This window comes from Orcinus orca, chromosome 3, assembly GCF_937001465.1.
Source record: "Orcinus orca chromosome 3, mOrcOrc1.1, whole genome shotgun sequence".
NCBI classification, from domain to species: Eukaryota; Metazoa; Chordata; class Mammalia; order Artiodactyla; family Delphinidae; genus Orcinus; species Orcinus orca.
The window spans coordinates 5,655,207-5,671,392 of NC_064561.1; the positions used below are offsets into that span (position 1 = coordinate 5,655,207).

General features: G+C 61.1%; 1 protein-coding gene across 6 annotated transcripts; it reads left to right on the top strand.

Moving 5' to 3' along the window:
* Positions 1 to 917: 917 nt before the first annotated feature.
* On the top strand, positions 918 to 15,819 carry CAMSAP3 (calmodulin regulated spectrin associated protein family member 3). 6 transcript variants are annotated; one of them, XM_049707308.1, is made up of 19 exons: positions 918 to 1,247; positions 6,699 to 6,952; positions 7,271 to 7,393; positions 7,477 to 7,572; positions 7,746 to 7,778; positions 8,638 to 8,685; positions 8,948 to 9,086; positions 9,697 to 9,836; positions 9,922 to 10,015; positions 10,095 to 10,149; positions 10,300 to 10,373; positions 10,685 to 10,754; positions 10,891 to 12,271; positions 13,446 to 13,585; positions 13,666 to 13,973; positions 14,330 to 14,429; positions 14,854 to 14,966; positions 15,045 to 15,163; positions 15,252 to 15,819. In XM_049707308.1, exons 1-19 carry the CDS (start codon positions 1,100 to 1,102, stop codon positions 15,555 to 15,557), a joined length of 3,741 nt encoding a protein of 1,246 aa, XP_049563265.1. In that variant the 5' UTR covers positions 918 to 1,099; the 3' UTR covers positions 15,558 to 15,819. The 6 variants fall into 6 exon arrangements, with proteins under 6 accessions (XP_049563265.1, XP_004277340.1, XP_049563263.1 ...); XM_004277292.4 differs by having other exon boundaries at positions 920 to 1,247; positions 10,840 to 12,271; XM_049707306.1 differs by lacking the exon at positions 8,638 to 8,685 and having other exon boundaries at positions 920 to 1,247; positions 10,840 to 12,271.
* The last annotated feature ends 367 nt before the right edge of the window (positions 15,820 to 16,186 follow it).

Sequence of the window (16,186 nt, forward strand, 5' to 3'; positions counted from 1 at the left end):
AAATACACTCACATGTAAATACACATATCTGAGCAAAACACATTCCACAATCGCTACCCCCATACACACACCCGTGTGCACACAATCATACTCATAGACTCATATACAAATGCACTTAGATACAAATACATCATCCTCATTTACACACAATTGGAGCCCAGCCCCCAACAAATTCTGTTGATACCACAAATGCACACACAGACATTTGCAAATATACCCAGTAACAGCCATTCAACCACACTCACAGATACAAGCTGTCACACTCCTGCATAATTACACACACTCTCAATTTGTCGCACATACTCCTTCATTGACATTCATCACACCCTGACACAAAAGAGATGTACATTTAGATGCTCACAAATAGGAAAACTCACAAATGCACTGACAAAACACAAATACACACACACTCCTGAATCCTCAGGACACCAACACCTACACAACACAGATCCTTGTTACACACCACACACATGAAAAACAACGGCGCGCGCGTTGTCACATTCGCACAGATACGGACACGCAGACACCCTCAAACACATTCCACACCCTCTTTCACCACCCAAACACGTCCAGAGATGCACACACTGATGCGAATACAGACACACCTTCTTGGACGCTCACAAGACACAATGAGAAACAGGTGCACACACGCGCGCGCTGCCTCCAGGCCGGGAATGACAAGCTCACACTCACATCTAAGGAAACACAGTTGGGCAGGCACACACACCCGCAAGCAGAGGGTCCCTCATCCTCCCCAGCGCGCGCGCACACACAGGCGCGCGCGCGCACACACACTCCTCCGCAGCCTCCCCCGCCACCACCGCAGTCTGGGCCCGCCCCACCCTGCGGCGGCGAGGGGCCGGGAGAGGCGAGGGGACAGGGTCGGGGGCCAGGCCCGGGGGCGGGGCACACCTGGGCTCCGCCCCGGGGCGGGGCCGACGCAGCGTCGTGAGCGCGATCGGCCGCACCTGGCTCGCCTGCGGCCGCGGCGGTGACGGTGGTGGTGACGGCGGGCCCGGCCAGGGTGCTAGCGCGGCGCAGCCCAGCCCAGCTCAGCCGGAGCGAGCGCGGAGCCGGTGCCCGCAGCCCCGGCGCCGCCATGGTGGAGGCGGCGCCCCCCGGGCCCGGGCCGCTGCGGAGGACCTTCCTTGTGCCCGAGATCAAATCGCTGGACCAGTACGATTTCTCGCGGGCCAAGGCGGCGGCCAGCCTGGCGTGGGTGCTGCGGGCCGCGTTCGGGGGCGCAGGTACCAGGCCGGGGGAGAGGGGGCGGCAGGTGCGGGGGGCGGGGCGCCGCGCCGGGCAGGCCGGGGCCGTGGGAACAATAGCGCCGGTCGCCGGGGGTCCCCGGGCCCGGGCCCCTGCGCGCCGGGCCTCTGGGCTTCCTGCTTGGCCCAGGCGGTGGACTTTGCCCGGCCGGCTGCGGGAGCGCGGTGGGGGTGGGGCCGGCGGCCCAGCTCCGCGCCGGGACCCGGGCGTCCCGGACCCCAGGTGACCCGGGCAGGGTCTGCGGGCCCAGTGTTGTCTCCCACTGCGGGCCTCGCCTGGCTGCCCTCCCCCCCTTTACACACACATCGTGCGCCCGCGAGGACCCCCGCCCCCGTCCAGCCCGGACGCACACCCCGCGTCGGCCCTGCCTGCTCTAGGGGCGATGAGGGGAGCGGGAAGCCCCTGTTTCGCCTCCACTGCCCCGGCCGGCGGCTGGCAGCTGTGACTTATTGCCCCATTTTGCTTAGGAGGCGGGCGAGCCCAGCAGAAGGGAAATGGCTTTTCCAAGATCGCCGGGGGTGGGGGCCCAGGTGCAGGGCCTTCTCCCACTTCCTCCCCCCGGTTCACGTGTGAGAAGAACTCAGGCCACCCCATCGGGGAGGATGCGAATGGGTCCCTAGGATTTGCGGCCCAGGGAAGGCTCAGTAATGGCCCCATGCCAGAGCTGAGAGTCAGGGCCTGGCCATGGGGAAGACGAGTTAATTAAGGTCTGGGCCTTCTGGGGGGACGCCCTGCCCTCCCACTGGTCCTGCCCACTGGTCTTGGCACCAGCTGAGCACAGCCCATCATACCTTCAGTGGCCTTCCCAGAACAACCAGTTCTGGGTGTGGGTCTTGGTGACAGCTGTCCGGCTCCTGGTTCCGCCTGAGCCTGTCTTTCTCCCAGTCTCTTTGCCTGCACCCTCCCAAGCAGGGCCCACTCTGGGGCTCACCGCCCACAGGGATCTGCTTGAGAAAGGGGGTGGGGGGTGGGGGGATGGTTGGCGGGGAGAGACCCAGGTCTGCCCCAGCCCCTCGCATCCCAGGTTATGAGGCCACAGAGGACTCAACTTTGGGAATCAGAATTGGCTTTGAGTCCCACGCTCCACCAGAATGTGGACGAATTAACCCAATTCTCTAAGCTTCTGTTTAGTCCTCTATAAAAGAAGGCATTTGTGCACTTTGTTATCCATTTCACAAATGTCTGCGGGGCACCCACTAAGTACCAGGGCAGTGCTGGGGTGATTGGGGTCCCAGTTCCTCCTCTCACAAGGTGAGAGAGACTGACCACAGGATTATTCTGTTTCTGGTGCACAAGTACACACTAAGTGGATGTTGCTATTCCTGCTGCCGTGACCAGTGGTATTTTTATTAACGATAATATTATTCATCATCTGGTCAGGGGACAGAAGAGAAATTACTGTACCATTTCCCAGAAAGAAAAGTCAGGTCCCTGGGGGACGCCCTGACTCACCCGGTTCTGTTCTCACTGACCCAGCTCCCCTGCGTTGTGTGACATCCTTCCCGAAGGTCACGTTGAATCTGCCCCCCAACCCATGTTCTCTAAACAGAGGGGGACTGAGGAACGTGGGACCCCAGGCTCTGAGCGGGAAGTGGGGAGCAGAGCCCTGCTTGGTTCATGGACTCTGGGACTCTTTACTGATGCCTGTTGGGTGCCAGTCCAGTGCTGGGTGCTCAGGATGGAGAGAGGGGGATGAGACTTGAAACCAGATCATTGCTGCTTCGAGTGATAAAGTCGGTGATGTCCAGTTAATGTCGAGGCGTGCTGAGGGCCTCCCAGCGAGCAGGCTGGGGGAGGAAAATCCCTGAAATCTTCCAGGGAGGGGAGGAGAAAGGAAGGCTCCCAAGAGGAGGGAGCATTTGAACCTTGAAGGGTGTGTAGGAGTTTGCCAGGGGGAGGAGACCAACAGTGAGTTCTCCAAGAAGAGTGTACAGGTCCCAGTGGTGGCCAGGAGTGGCCAGGGAGATGAGGGAGTCTGGTGCAAGTGATGAGGGCCTCTCAGGCCATGGATGGGGAATCTGAGGGCCCTGGGGAGACATGGAAGGTGTCTGGGGACTGACCAGATGAGATCAGATATGCAGTTGCCCCGGGGGAATAACGGCTGGGGGAAGGGGTAGTTCTGATGGCCCCAGGGTACAGGCCTGAAGAGGCTGGGCAGGAATGCAGGCTACTGGGCTCCACAGAACTCAAGCTCAGAGATAAGGAAGGGTGGCATCTTTATGCAAGTTTGGGAAACACCACATGCAGTCCCTTAGGCCGCCAGAACCTCCAGGTGATGCTTAGGGAACTAGGGTCCCATCGGCTCTGCCCTTTACTATCTCTGTGATCTTGGCCAAGTCATCTTAGCTCTCTGGTCCTCGGTTTTCTTATCTGTACAACAGATAAGAATAAGTCTCGGAATAATTCAACGAGCAAATGCACACAAGGCGAGCAAATGCACACAAGGCGGCGGCGGTGGTGGTCCAAGGGCTAGCTGCGCTTTAGCTGTGCTGTCCAGTGTGGTAGCCACGAGCGGCATCTGGCCGGTCTGAATTGTGAGGTGCTGTACATGTAAAATACACAGTGGCTTTGGAAGCCTTTGTACCAAAAAAAAAAGGTGAAATATCTCGTTAATAACGTTTTTATGTTGATGATGTGTTGAAACGATAATATTTTGGGTATATATAGGGTGAAATATATTACTAAGTTAATGTTACTTGTTGCTACTTTTTTAATGTAGTGACTATAAAATTTTAAACTTCCTGTGTGGCTCACATTCTATTCCTATCGGACAGGACTGCTCTACAGTAAATGGTCAACAGAACACTTTATAGTATAGAGCGGTGGATCTCAACCAAAGATGAGTTTGTCACTTAAGGGACATTTGGCAGTGTCTGGAGACATTTCTGGTTGTTGCTACTTGAGAGAACAGTACTCTTGCCATCTAGTGAGGAGAGACCAGGGATTCTGCTAAATATCTGAACAATGCACAGGACAGCACCCCCCGCCCCAATTCCCCACACCTCAGCCCCACTAAACACAAAATTATCCAGCCCCAAATGCCAGGTGTGCCGAGATGGAGACAGACTGGTGTAAAGTAAGGACTTGATAAACATTAGCTATCGGTAGCTCTAGCTCAAGTTGTCATCTTCAAGGCCCTGACAAGCCCTGCAGGAAAGAAACTTTAATTTTGCTGATGGGACCAGGAAGCAACCGGGCGCTGGAGAGAGGGGGAGGAGGGTTTGGCTTCAGGGGATGCCAGGAGCTGAAACCAGATGACTGATTGGATGTTGGAGCCGGGAGAGAGAAGGAGAGATGGTGATCTGTCTCTCACTGTGATGGGGACAGAGAGAAGGAGCACGTTTGGAGTAAGACGCTGAGCATGATGGGCGATGCCTGGGCTGTGGCAGGTGGCAGTGTTCAGATGGCCATGGAAGCCATCATAGTAGCGGGGGCAAGTCCATTGACAGGGCTGCTCAGACAGAGCTGTTGGGAGCCCAGCATCAAAGAGGCATGTCAGGAGGTGGCCTGGCTTGAGTGGTGGGAGAGAGAGAAAAAGATGCCAGGGGGAGGAAGTTTTCTGGAAGAAGGAGGTACTCGGCAGAGAGCCCAGGCAAGATAGTGGGCATTGGAAGGCCACTGCTGGCCTTGGGGAGGCCGGGAGCTAGGAGGGCAAGGGCAGATCAGGGAGGTTGGGACAGGGGAAGGGTGGAAGGAAAGAAAACCTGGAGAACTCTTTTTTTTTTTTAATTGAAGTGTAGTTAATTTACAATGTGTTAGTTTCAAGGGTACAGCAAAGTGATTCAGTTATACACACACATATATATATACTTTTTCAGATTCTTTTCCAGTATAGGTTATTACAAGATAATGAGTATAGTTCCCTGTGCTATACAGTAGGTCCTTGTTGTTTACCTGTTTTATACATGGTAGTGTATATATGTTAATCCCAAACTCCTAATTTATCTCCCCTGCCCATCATTTTTCTTTACCCTAAGTTTGTTTTCTATGTCTGTAGGTCTATTTCTGTTTTGTAAATAAGTTCATTTGTATCATCTCTTTTAGATTCCACATATAAGTGATATCACATGATATTTGTCCTTGACTGACTTCACATAATATGATAATCTCTAGGTCTGGAGAACTCTTCTTTCAAGGGGCAGAGAGATGGCCCAACTCTACATGGGGTTTGGGTATTAAGTAGGAAGGTCAAGTGTGAGTTTAGGGGGTGGGGAAAGAGTGGGGGGGTGCGGCAGGGAGGGGCTGAAAGCCAGGGTGCCTGGGTCCTTGTAGGTGAGGGTAGGGGCCTCTGGAGAGCATCGCTGTGAATTCAGGCACCTGAGGAAGGCCTGGTACGACACATTCAAATGTTTTTAAGCAGTAGAATCCTGCCCCCTTCCATCCTTTCAAACACGAAGCCCAGTATACAAAGCAGCAGCTCTGATTGGGATGAGCTGGGGCCTCCCTGGAAGACCCATAAGGGCACCTCCAACCGCCTTGGCCTCGGCTGCCTCCTGTCTACCTCCCACATCTTCCTGGCGGCTTATTCTGATCTTTCTCCTCCCCACCCTTGGGTCCCACTTGGTTGGGGCTCTGCCACCCCTCCTCCCTCCACATGCGGCTTCCTCAAGCCTCTTCCTACCCTGCCCCTCTCTTTCAGGGTTTTTGTGGCTGCCTCTAAGCTCCAGCCCCTCCTGTACCCCCATCTCAGCCACCACCCTCTTTCTCTTGCCTTCCGCCTCCCTCTGTCTCTCTTCCCCCTCACTCCCAATGGGGCCCTGGGTGCCTCTCCCCCCTCCCCTTCAGTCACCAAGTTCAGGCCATTCACCCGCCCCCCACAAAGTATTTGCAGTCTGTCCCCCTCCCCCATTGCATGTCCTGTCATCCCACCCCCTGCTTAAGGCCTGGGTTTGAATCCCAGTCCAGAGCTGTGTGGCCTTCTTGGTGCCTAGGTTTCCTCATCTGTAAAGCGGAGTTACCACGTGTGCCCTGGCTGCTTCTTCCTAGGGTTGCCTGAAGGCAAAGCGAGTCCGCTGGGGTGGTGTAGGGCACCCAGGGAGATCGATTAAGTCACACTGTCTTGCAGTCCTTAGGTGAGGGCGAGAGGGGAGGCTACAAGACCCCGCCCATCTGGCCTCCGCCCCCTCTCCTCAGGGTCCAAGAGCCCGCCATCTCCCCGAGGCACGTGCTCTCTCCCACCTCCTCGCCTTTGTATGCAGACCCCCTGCCTGGAACACCGTCACCCCTTCCTCTGGCAAACTCCCCCACACCTGCACCTCGTGTCTCAGGCCAGGTGCCCTATTTTCCCGTCCCGGTGCCATCCTCCCTGGTCCAGACCCGCAACGACCCCCCCCCGCCATAATTGGGTCCATGTAATTGTATGTATGCGGAGGGGTTATGTCCGGTGGCCCTGACCCGCCATGATCCACCCCTCCTCCTCGCCCCGGCAGAGCATGTGCCCTCGGAGCTGTGGGAGCCCTTCTACACCGACCAGTATGCACAGGAGCACGTGAAGCCCCCGGTGACGCGGCTGCTGCTCTCGGCTGAGCTCTACTGCCGGGCCTGGCGCCAGGCGCTGCCGCAGCTCGAGACGCCCCCCAGCCCCTCTGCGCTACTGGCCCTGCTGGCGCGGAGGGGCATGGTGCCCGCGCTGCCCGAGCGCCCGGTGCAGGAGGCCGACCTGAGGCACCAGCCTATCCTCATGGTAGGCCACGCCCCTACCTCGTTAGGTCCCGCCCACCAGGCCTGGCTCCTCCCCTCATGGCTGCTCCCACCAGGCCAGGCTCCTCCTGCCAAGCCTGGCGCCTCCTGCCAAGCCTGGCGCCTCCCAAAAGGCGCTAACTCTGGCTCCTGAGGACTTGCCTACCCGGCCCACCAGATCCCTAAGGCCTAGTTTGTGACCTCAAAGCTTGGACTGCCTCCCAAGCCCCTCCCACTTCGAGCCCCTCCCACCTCCAGGTTCTTCCTCTTTCTTCTCCCTGGGAGGCGCTCTGGTCTCACCCTGCAGCTCTTGCCTCCACAGGGAGCCCACCTAGCTGTCATTGATGCCCTCATGGTTGCCTTCGCCTTTGAGTGGACAAAGACACTGCCTGGTCCCTTGGCCCTGGCCAGCTTGGAGCACAAGCTCCTTTTCTGGGTGGACACGGTAGGTGGGGCTTGGGCCAAGGTGGGCTGGTGGGGGCCAGGATCACCCAGTGACTGGAGCACTGACCTCTCCCTGCTCCCCAGACCATCCGGCGGCTGCAGGAGAAGACAGAGCAGGAAGCTGCCCAGAGGGCATCTCCCGCGGCCCCTGCCGATGGCGTGGCCCCAGCGCAGGCTTCGGTGAGCCTGGGGCGATGGATGGAAGGAAGGGCGGCCCCTCGAGGGCTGGGTGGGCAGGTTGGAGCTGTGCCTCGAGGCCATTCCTACACTGGGGGGGCTGGAGGTGACTCACTCTCTCCGCCCTCTCCCCTCTGCCGCCCCTGCCACTCTCCTCTCTGCCTCTCTGGCATCAGTGTCCCACACGCTGGTACTGGAAGCTGGTTCCTGTAAGTGGGGCTCTCTCTCTGCCCCGTCTGCCTGCCCTGCTTGTCGCTGTCTGTGTGTCTGTTTCTGCCTGCCTGTCCTGCTCCCTCTCCTGTCTCTCCCCAGATATGAGCAAAGGAAGTAGGACCCCAGCCCTGGGGGCACAGAGGGAAACCCTTTGGGAACCAAGGGAAGGGGGGAATCTCTGCTGTTCCTGAAAGGACAGACTTCTCCCCGGTACATGACTCACCTCCCAGTAATCAAGAGGCTTGTCCACTTGAGCCAAGGTGGGGAGAGGGAGGACCCCAGCCCATCAGACACATGGATCCTGACCCCAACAGGCAGGGCACATGGAGAAGACCCCGCTAGCCAAGAGAAAGATCCTCAAACCCAAAAGAGGGTAGAAGAACCTTCCCGAGACTCCAGCTTCCCTAAGGACAGCTCCCTGCTCTCAGTTTTGGGGGCAGTGGGGTGTCCATCCCTGAAGTACAAGGGGAAAGTGACCACTGCAGGTGTCGGGGGGAGGTTTTGGGCTGAAGTCCCTGCCTTTGCTCACTTCAGGGTCTCCTTCCCCCCACACTAGGGCCTGGGTTGGGGGTTCCTCTCCTGCCTTCCTGCTTCCTCTGCATCCCCTCCCCCAGCTGGGACCTGGGTCTTGTGTTGGGGGGAGAGGATTCCCTGCATGAGTGGCTGCTCTGTGGGGTCCCTCCTGGCTGGGAGGAGCTGGGGTCCCCAAAGCCGGCCAGGGCGCAGTCAGGGAGCTGGATGGCCAGGGCTCAGGACAGGGGTCAGGGCTGTCTCCTCCCCCGCCGGAGGTGTGCTTGGGGGCCCAGCAAGTCAGCACCCCTCCCGCCCCGCTGACAGCTGCTCCTCTCCCCCCAGCACGCAATTGCCTTCTGTTTGAAGGAGTCGGGGAGCAAACCCCCCATGGTAACGTATCCCCCACCCCAGGGTCCCAGGAGTCCCTGTCCCCAGCCCCCGCTGCTGGCCTGGCTGCTCGCAGACACCTCCTCTGCCTCTTGCTGCTGCCCTTCCCCTGCTCCAGGCTGGCCCCCCCCCACTCTGGCTCTGGGACCCCCGGCTTCACGCCCCCTCGTGGCGGAAACCCCAGGCCTCCCTGCCCAGCCTGCATGACTGCTGACCTCGGAGGGGGCCAGCTTGACCTCTGACCTGACCCGGCTCCCACCCACAGATCCGATATCGCAAGGACCGCGCCGTGGCCCGACGCGCCCCCTGCTTTCCGACCGTGACCAGCCTCCAGGACCTGGCAAGTGGGGCTGCGCTGGCCGCCACGATCCACTGCTACTGTCCCCAGCTCTTGCGACTCGAGGGTGAGTGAATGTGCCTGAGCCAGACCCCGTCCTTGCAAGCCTGGCACCCAGGCATTGGCGTCTGTCCCCAGAGTAGTGCAGCGATTGTAAGTGCAGCTCCCAGAATTGGCAGACCTGGGTTTGAAGCCCTCTCTTCCCGTAATGAGCTGTGTGACCTTGCACAAGTGTCTAAACCTCTCTGTGCTTTATATATTTCACTCCTGCAGCAGATACCGATAGAGTACAAATGGCCAGGTCCTGTTTTAGGTGCCAGAGCTCCAGCCAGAACGATACAGACCCGTTCCTGACCTCAGGCGGCTCACATCCTAGTTGGGAGAGAAAGACAATAAGTTCATCGAGAGGAATGTTCCGGATGTTAGGTGCTCTGAAGGGCACTGGGTAGTCAGGATAAGCTTTCTGAGTTGAGTTCTTGGGGAACTAGCACTCCAGGTGGTGGGAACAGCAGATGCAAAGGCCTGAGGAACAGCCTGTCACGGTACACACCTTGTGAAGGGGGCCTAGCCTGGCTCATCAGAGGTCCTCTGTGCATGTTGGCTGCTGGGCCCCCGCTTCCCCGGGGCCCCATCCTCCTTCCCTCAGAGCTGGGGACGCAGGCATCCTGTCCTTACAGAGGTGTGCCTCAAGGACCCCATGTCTGTGGCGGACAGCCTGTACAACCTCCAGCTGGTGCAGGATTTCTGCGCCTCCCACCTTCCTCGGGGCTGCCCGCTCTCTCTCGAGGACCTGCTTTATGTCCCACCGCCCCTCAAGGTAAGGCCATCTCGGGGCCTTGTGGGCAGAGGGGGTGTGTCGGGGGCCGTGCGCCTGGTTGGCTGACCCTGCTTTCCACCTCCAGATCAACCTGATGGTGCTGCTAGCGGAGTTGTTCATGTGCTTCGAGGTGCTGAAACCCGACTTCGTGCAGGTCAAGGATCTGCCTGATGGTCACGGTGAGGCCCAACCCTGGGTCCGGGGGGCGTGGGAGCGGGGGAGGCCAAGCCCTGCCTGACCCTCCGCTCTGTGCTGCAGCTGCCTCCCACAGGGCCACGGAGGCCCCCCCACCTCAGAACAACAGCGGCAGCAGGTACCACTCCCCTGTTGGGTTGAGACTACACAGCCCCAATGGGCTCCTCCTCCTGCGGGGACGGGGAAGGGAGATGATCTGGTCTCCACTCCCAGGAGGGCCGAGGGAGGGGGAGAGGGGGCCCCTCGGCTGACGCGCATCTCTTGGCAGTTCTCCTGTCTTCAACTTCCGCCATCCACTCCTGTCATCTGGCGGCCCCCAGTCCCCACTCCGAGGATCCACAGGTGAGGGCAGGGAGATGGCCTGTCACTGGAGACCCCCATCCAAAGACCACCCCAGCTGACCTCATGTTGTCCCTCTAGACCCCTCCATTGGGTCTCTCTGGCACCCGAATGACTCCTTGGTGACACTCGTTGTCCCCCCAGTGACCTCCCCAGTGGCTCAACAGGACCCCGTAGTGACACCACCCACAGTTATCCATCCGCATAATGACCCATCAGTGACTCACCCGTTGACAACCCGTGGCTGACGCCACCCAGGGTCCCCATTGACCCCCCGAGTGAGCACTGAGTGACCACTCACTGCCCCTCCCCAGGCTCGCTGAAGTCCTCCCCGTCCATGTCCCACGTGGAGGCCCTCGGCAAAGCCTGGAACCGTCAGCTCAGGTGAGCGCATCGCAAGGGCCCGGGCAGTGGAGCGGGTGGGGCCCAGGCTTGTCCCAGGGGCTGACCCCTCCCTCCGGCCGCCCAGCCGTCCCCTTTCCCAGGCCGTGTCGTTCAGCACTCCCTTTGGCCTGGACAGCGACGTGGATGTTGTCATGGGAGACCCCGTCCTACTCCGCTCCGTCAGCTCAGACAGCCTGGGTCCCCCGCGCTCTGTGCCAGCCCGGACCCCCACCCAACCAGCCCCGGAGACTGGCGACCTGCCTACCATCGAGGAGGCCCTGCAGATCATCCACAGTGCCGAGCCCCGGCTGCTCCCAGATGGGGCTGCCGACGGCAGCTTCTACCTCCACTCTCCCGAGGGGTCCTCCAAACTGCCACTGGCTTCCCCCTACCCACCCGACGGGCCCACCAAAGCACCCACCTACTCGCCCCACCCCGAGGGCCTCTCGAAACCGTCTCCCTGCCCAGTGGGGGAGGTATCGAAACCGCCAGCCCTGTCTGAGGGCTCCCCGAAGGCGGCGGCTTCATCCCCAGTGGCCAGCAACTCTGAAGTGAAGATGACCAGCTTTGCTGAACGCAAGAAGCAGCTGGTGAAGGCCGAGGCTGAGGCAGGGTCCCCGGCAGCCACCCCAGTGGCACCAGAGGCCCTGAGCTCAGAGATGAGTGAGCTTGGAGCCCGGCTAGAGGAGAAACGCCGGGCCATAGAGGCTCAGAAGCGACGGATCGAGGCCATCTTTGCCAAGCACCGCCAGCGACTGGGCAAAAGCGCATTCCTGCAGGTGCAGCCGCGGGAGGCCGGCGGGGAAGCAGAGGTGGAGCCAGGCCTGGCCCCTGGTGGGGAGCGGCCGGCAGGCGAGGGCCAGGGTGAGCCGTCGCCACGGCCAAAGGCAGTGACCTTCTCGCCGGAACTGGGCCCGGAGCCCCCCGAAGGGCTGGGGGACTATAACCGGGCTGTCAGCAAGCTGAGTGCAGCGCTGAGCTCGCTGCAACGGGACATGCAGAGGCTCACGGACCAGCAGCAGCGGCTCCTGGCCCCGCAAGAGCCCTCTGGGCCTGCCCCGCCTCCCGCAGCATGGGTCATCCCTGGTCCCACGACGGGCCCCAAAGCCGCGTCCCCCAGCCCCGCCCGGCGTGCTCCAGCTGCCCGGCGCAGCCCCGGGCCTGGGCCCAGCCCCACACCCCGGAGCCCGAAGCACGCGCGGCCGGCGGAGCTGCGGCTAGCACCCCTGACGAGGGTGCTCACGCCTCCCCACGATGTGGACAGCCTCCCCCACCTGCGCAAGTTCTCACCGAGCCAGGTGCCCATGCAGACACGCTCCTCTATCCTTCTGGCGGAGGGGCCGCCCCCCGAGGAGCCCGCGGCCCGGCCTGCCCTCGTCGAGATCCCGCTGAGCAGCCTGGAAGACCCCACGGCTGAGGATGACGGAGATGGGAGCCCCCCTGGTGCTGAGGATTCCTTAGAAGAAGAGGCATCTTCAGAGGGAGAGCCCCGGACCGGGCTGGGATTCTTCTATAAGGTGAGTCACCTGAGCAGGTAGGGGAGGGGCCAGGTGGGTAGATGGATGGATGGTCAGGGATGGGTGGGCGGGTGGGTAGACAGGCAGTCGCATGGATAGGGCTTTCCCAATGGATGGACAAACAGATGGAACTGGGGGGGGTGGGGAACAGAGGTGGATGGGTGGTTAGCCAGGTGGCAGCTGGCAGACAGACAAGGTGTGTATGTCCAGATGGACACATAGATGGGGTGGGTGGATAGACAGAGGGAGAACAGGTAGTAGACAGTTGGACAGGGCTGGGCGGATGGATGGATGGGTGGGTGACGGACAGATGGACAGGAGTGGGTTTAGACAGATGGGGCTAGGGTCCTCTATGGTATCCCCTCCCTCCTGCTCCCTCCTACATCCCCTACCAGCTCCCCTTCCTGACTCTTCCATATCCAATCACTCTTCTTCCTGTTGGCATCCCCAGCCTGGGCCACCACCTCTTACCTGGACACCAGCAGTCATGTCCTGATTGGTCTCCACTGCCCACCCCTCACCACACACCAATCCCTGGCCATTTTCAACTGAGCGGTCAGCAAAATTTATTTAAAATGTAAATTGGATCTTGTCACCCCCTTATTTCAAACCCTTCTGTAGGTCCTCTTTGCTCTTAGAATAGGTCTTTCCCATGGCTGTAGGCTCTGCTTGCCCCTGACCTCATCCTATGGCATCCTCCCCAGCTCTGCATCCCAGCCACACTGGCCTCCCTGCTGTTCCACACCTGCTAGGCTTGTTCTGGCCTCAGGGCCTTTGCACTTGCTATTCGCGCTGCCCAGAATGCTCTCCTCACCGCTCACCCCCACCCACTTCAGTCCTCATCATCATTCTCCGAGGTTGCTTCCTCTGGGAGGCCCCTCTCGGTGTCCCCAGGCCAGGATAGGTCCCTCCCCACAGTGTAGACTGACAGCAGCCTCTGCTGGTGTTCACCAATGTTGGTGTGACACCTGATTGCCTTCCTCGCTGGGTTAAGCGCTTGGTGTGCCCAGAACCCAGCATGGGGCTGTGCTACAGCAGGTGCCCACCAAGTGCCTTCAGACCAATTACAAACACTCAAGGACAGGCGAGTGGCTGGCAGGCTGGGTCGACACAAGGTCAGACTCCAGCCGAACCAGGAGAGGGACAGCCAGCTACACTTGGTGCCTGCCCCCAGGATGAAGACAAGCCCGAGGACGAGATGGCCCAGAAGAGGGCCAGCCTGCTGGAGCGTCAGCAGCGGCGGGTGGAGGACGCACGGCGGCGGAAACAGTGGCAGGAGGCCGAGAAGGAGCAGCGGAGGGAGGAGGCTGCGAGGTGAGGCTGGACCCAGACTGGGGAGCCTCCCGCCACTGGCGTCCCCACAACCTGACTGCTTCGATCCCCTCAATCTGCAGGCTGGCCCAGGAGGAAGCAGCCCCCGGGCCCCCGGCCCCCGCAGCTCCTGTGGCTCCTGCCTCAACCGCAGCCCCTGCCACCCGGGCCCCAGCTGAGGAGGAGGTGGGCCCCCGGCGGGGGGAGTTCACGCGGCTCGAGTATGAACGCCGGGCCCAGCTGAAGCTGATGGATGACCTCGACAAGGTGCTGCGGCCCCGGGCGATGGGGAGCGGGGGGCCGGGCCGGGGCGGTCGGAGGGCCCCCCGGCCACGCTCCGGTTGCTGTGATGACTCGGCCCTGGCGCGAAGCACAGCCCGTGGCCTGCTGGGTGAGGCCCCCGTGGGTGTGTGGGGCGGGCAGTGCAGGGCACATCCGCAGGGCCGAAGCATGGGCTCCCAGGGGTCAAGGCTTCCACAAGGATGTGGGGCTGCAGCGGGGTAAGGGCCGTGGGCAGAGCTGGCCTGGGGTTCTCTCCACGGCTCAACAGGTGAAGGGCCGCTTCCCACAGCCTGGCGTGGTGGGGTGAGATGGGGAGGTCATTCTCCAGCGAGGCTGCGCAGGGCGAGGGTCTTGGACAGGGCTGACCGCACATTCCCTCACCAGCCGGCCACCTAAGGTCCCCTGGGCATATGTGGAGGTAAGGGGACTTCAGGTGGGGCCTGACCTGACACCCTCTGCTGCCAGGCTCTCGGCTCAGCAAAGTCTACTCCCAGTCCACCCTGTCTCTGTCCACTGTGGCCAACGAGGCGCCCAATAACCTCGGCGTGAAGAGGCCCACGTCTCGGTGAGTTTAGCCTGGGCGGGCAGGCGTTTGTGTTCCAGGTGGCCTCTCAGAGAGAGAGAGGAGAGGAGAGGAGAGGAGAGAGGGAGGGAGGAGAGAGGGGGAGGGGGAGAGGGAGGGAGGGAGGGGGAGAGGGAGGGGGAGAGGGACAGGGAGAGGGACAGGGAGAGGGAGCCTTAGGAGGGTGATATGGCAGGAGGGTGTGCATCTGCCACCAAAGATGCAAGGCTGCACACCTGAGACAGGTGTTCAATGTGCCCGGGGCCGGAAGAGGGCCCTTCGTGGACTTGGGGGCCCAGATGATGTCAGTGGATGCGTCCTGCCTGCTGGGCTGTGTCCTGGGCTCGCCCTTCCCGGGTCCCACCGCACACTGATTGGGAGGCTTCATCCACCGCTGACCGCACCCCACCCCACCCCTCCCCCGCAGGGCTCCATCTCCATCCAGCCTCATGTCCCCAAGCCGCCTGCCTGGCAGCCGAGAACGTGAGTGGGAGAACGGCAGCAACGCCTCCTCCCCGGCCTCAGTGCCTGAGTACACGGGTAGGTGGGACTTCGGAGGGTGAGCACCGGGCCCCACCGGCGCCCCCGGTCGTCCCTGCTGACCGCCCCGCCCCCTAGGTCCGCGGCTGTACAAGGAGCCGAGCGCCAAGTCCAACAAGTTCATCATCCACAACGCCCTGTCGCACTGCTGCCTGGCGGGCAAGGTGAACGAGCCGCAGAAGAACCGCATTCTTGAGGTGGGCCTGGGCCGGGGCTGGCGGACTGGTGGCGGGCAGGTCGCAGGGGCCCTGCTGGCCTGGCTAACTGCTTCCGCCCCCCACCCAGGAGATCGAGAAGAGCAAGGCCAACCACTTCCTGATCCTCTTCCGCGACTCAAGCTGCCAGTTCCGGGCCCTGTACACGCTGTCCGGGGAGACGGAGGAGCTGTCGCGGCTGACAGGCTACGGCCCCCGGACGGTCACGCCCGCCATGGTGGAGGGCATCTACAAGTACAACTCGGACCGAAAGCGCTTCACCCAGATCCCCGCCAAGACCATGTCCATGAGTGTGGATGCCTTCACCATCCAGGGGCACCTCTGGCAGAGCAAGAAGCCCACCACTCCCAAGAAGGGCAGCAGCACCCCCAAATAGCCCCGTCCCGGGTGGTCCGCAGGCCGGGCCCCATGTGCTCTGGCCACCGCCCTCCTGGGGGACAGCCCAGAGGACAGTCCATTGGTATGCCCGGGTCCTGTCTGTCCCCCCGTGACCTCGCCTGGGTGGGGCTGGAGTCCCCACCCCCTTACTTTGGTCCCGTCCTGCTGTGGGGGCTGAGCTGGGAGGTTCAGGGACTCAGGGCTCAGCTCAGTCCCCCGTCTGTCCTCCCCACCTTCTCGAATAAAGTAATTTAAAGAGAGCTCGACTGAGGCTGGCTGGGGTGCCTGGTGACATCTCTGCCCGAGACGGTTTCCCATACTCGCCGGCTGTTCCCTGCCTCCCGTTCCCTCTTGAACTTGCTCCAGCCTCTCCTCTGCCCCCTCGACACGACCCGGCCCCCAGGGCCCCGTGGCCGCTTCCCAGCTGCCTCTTAACTGACTTCCCGGGCACCTGAGGCCTCTGGCCAGCCCTCCCCGCCCCCGCTCGCTTCAGTTTTCGCCTCAGTGTGGCTGTTATTATCGGCCCGTCCTGGCATTTGGTCCTTGGCCAACTGCTAAACGTGATCTCTCCTCCAGCTGCCTGCCTGCGTTTCTAGGCTCCGTGACCGCCTCTGGGCCGGGGGTTCC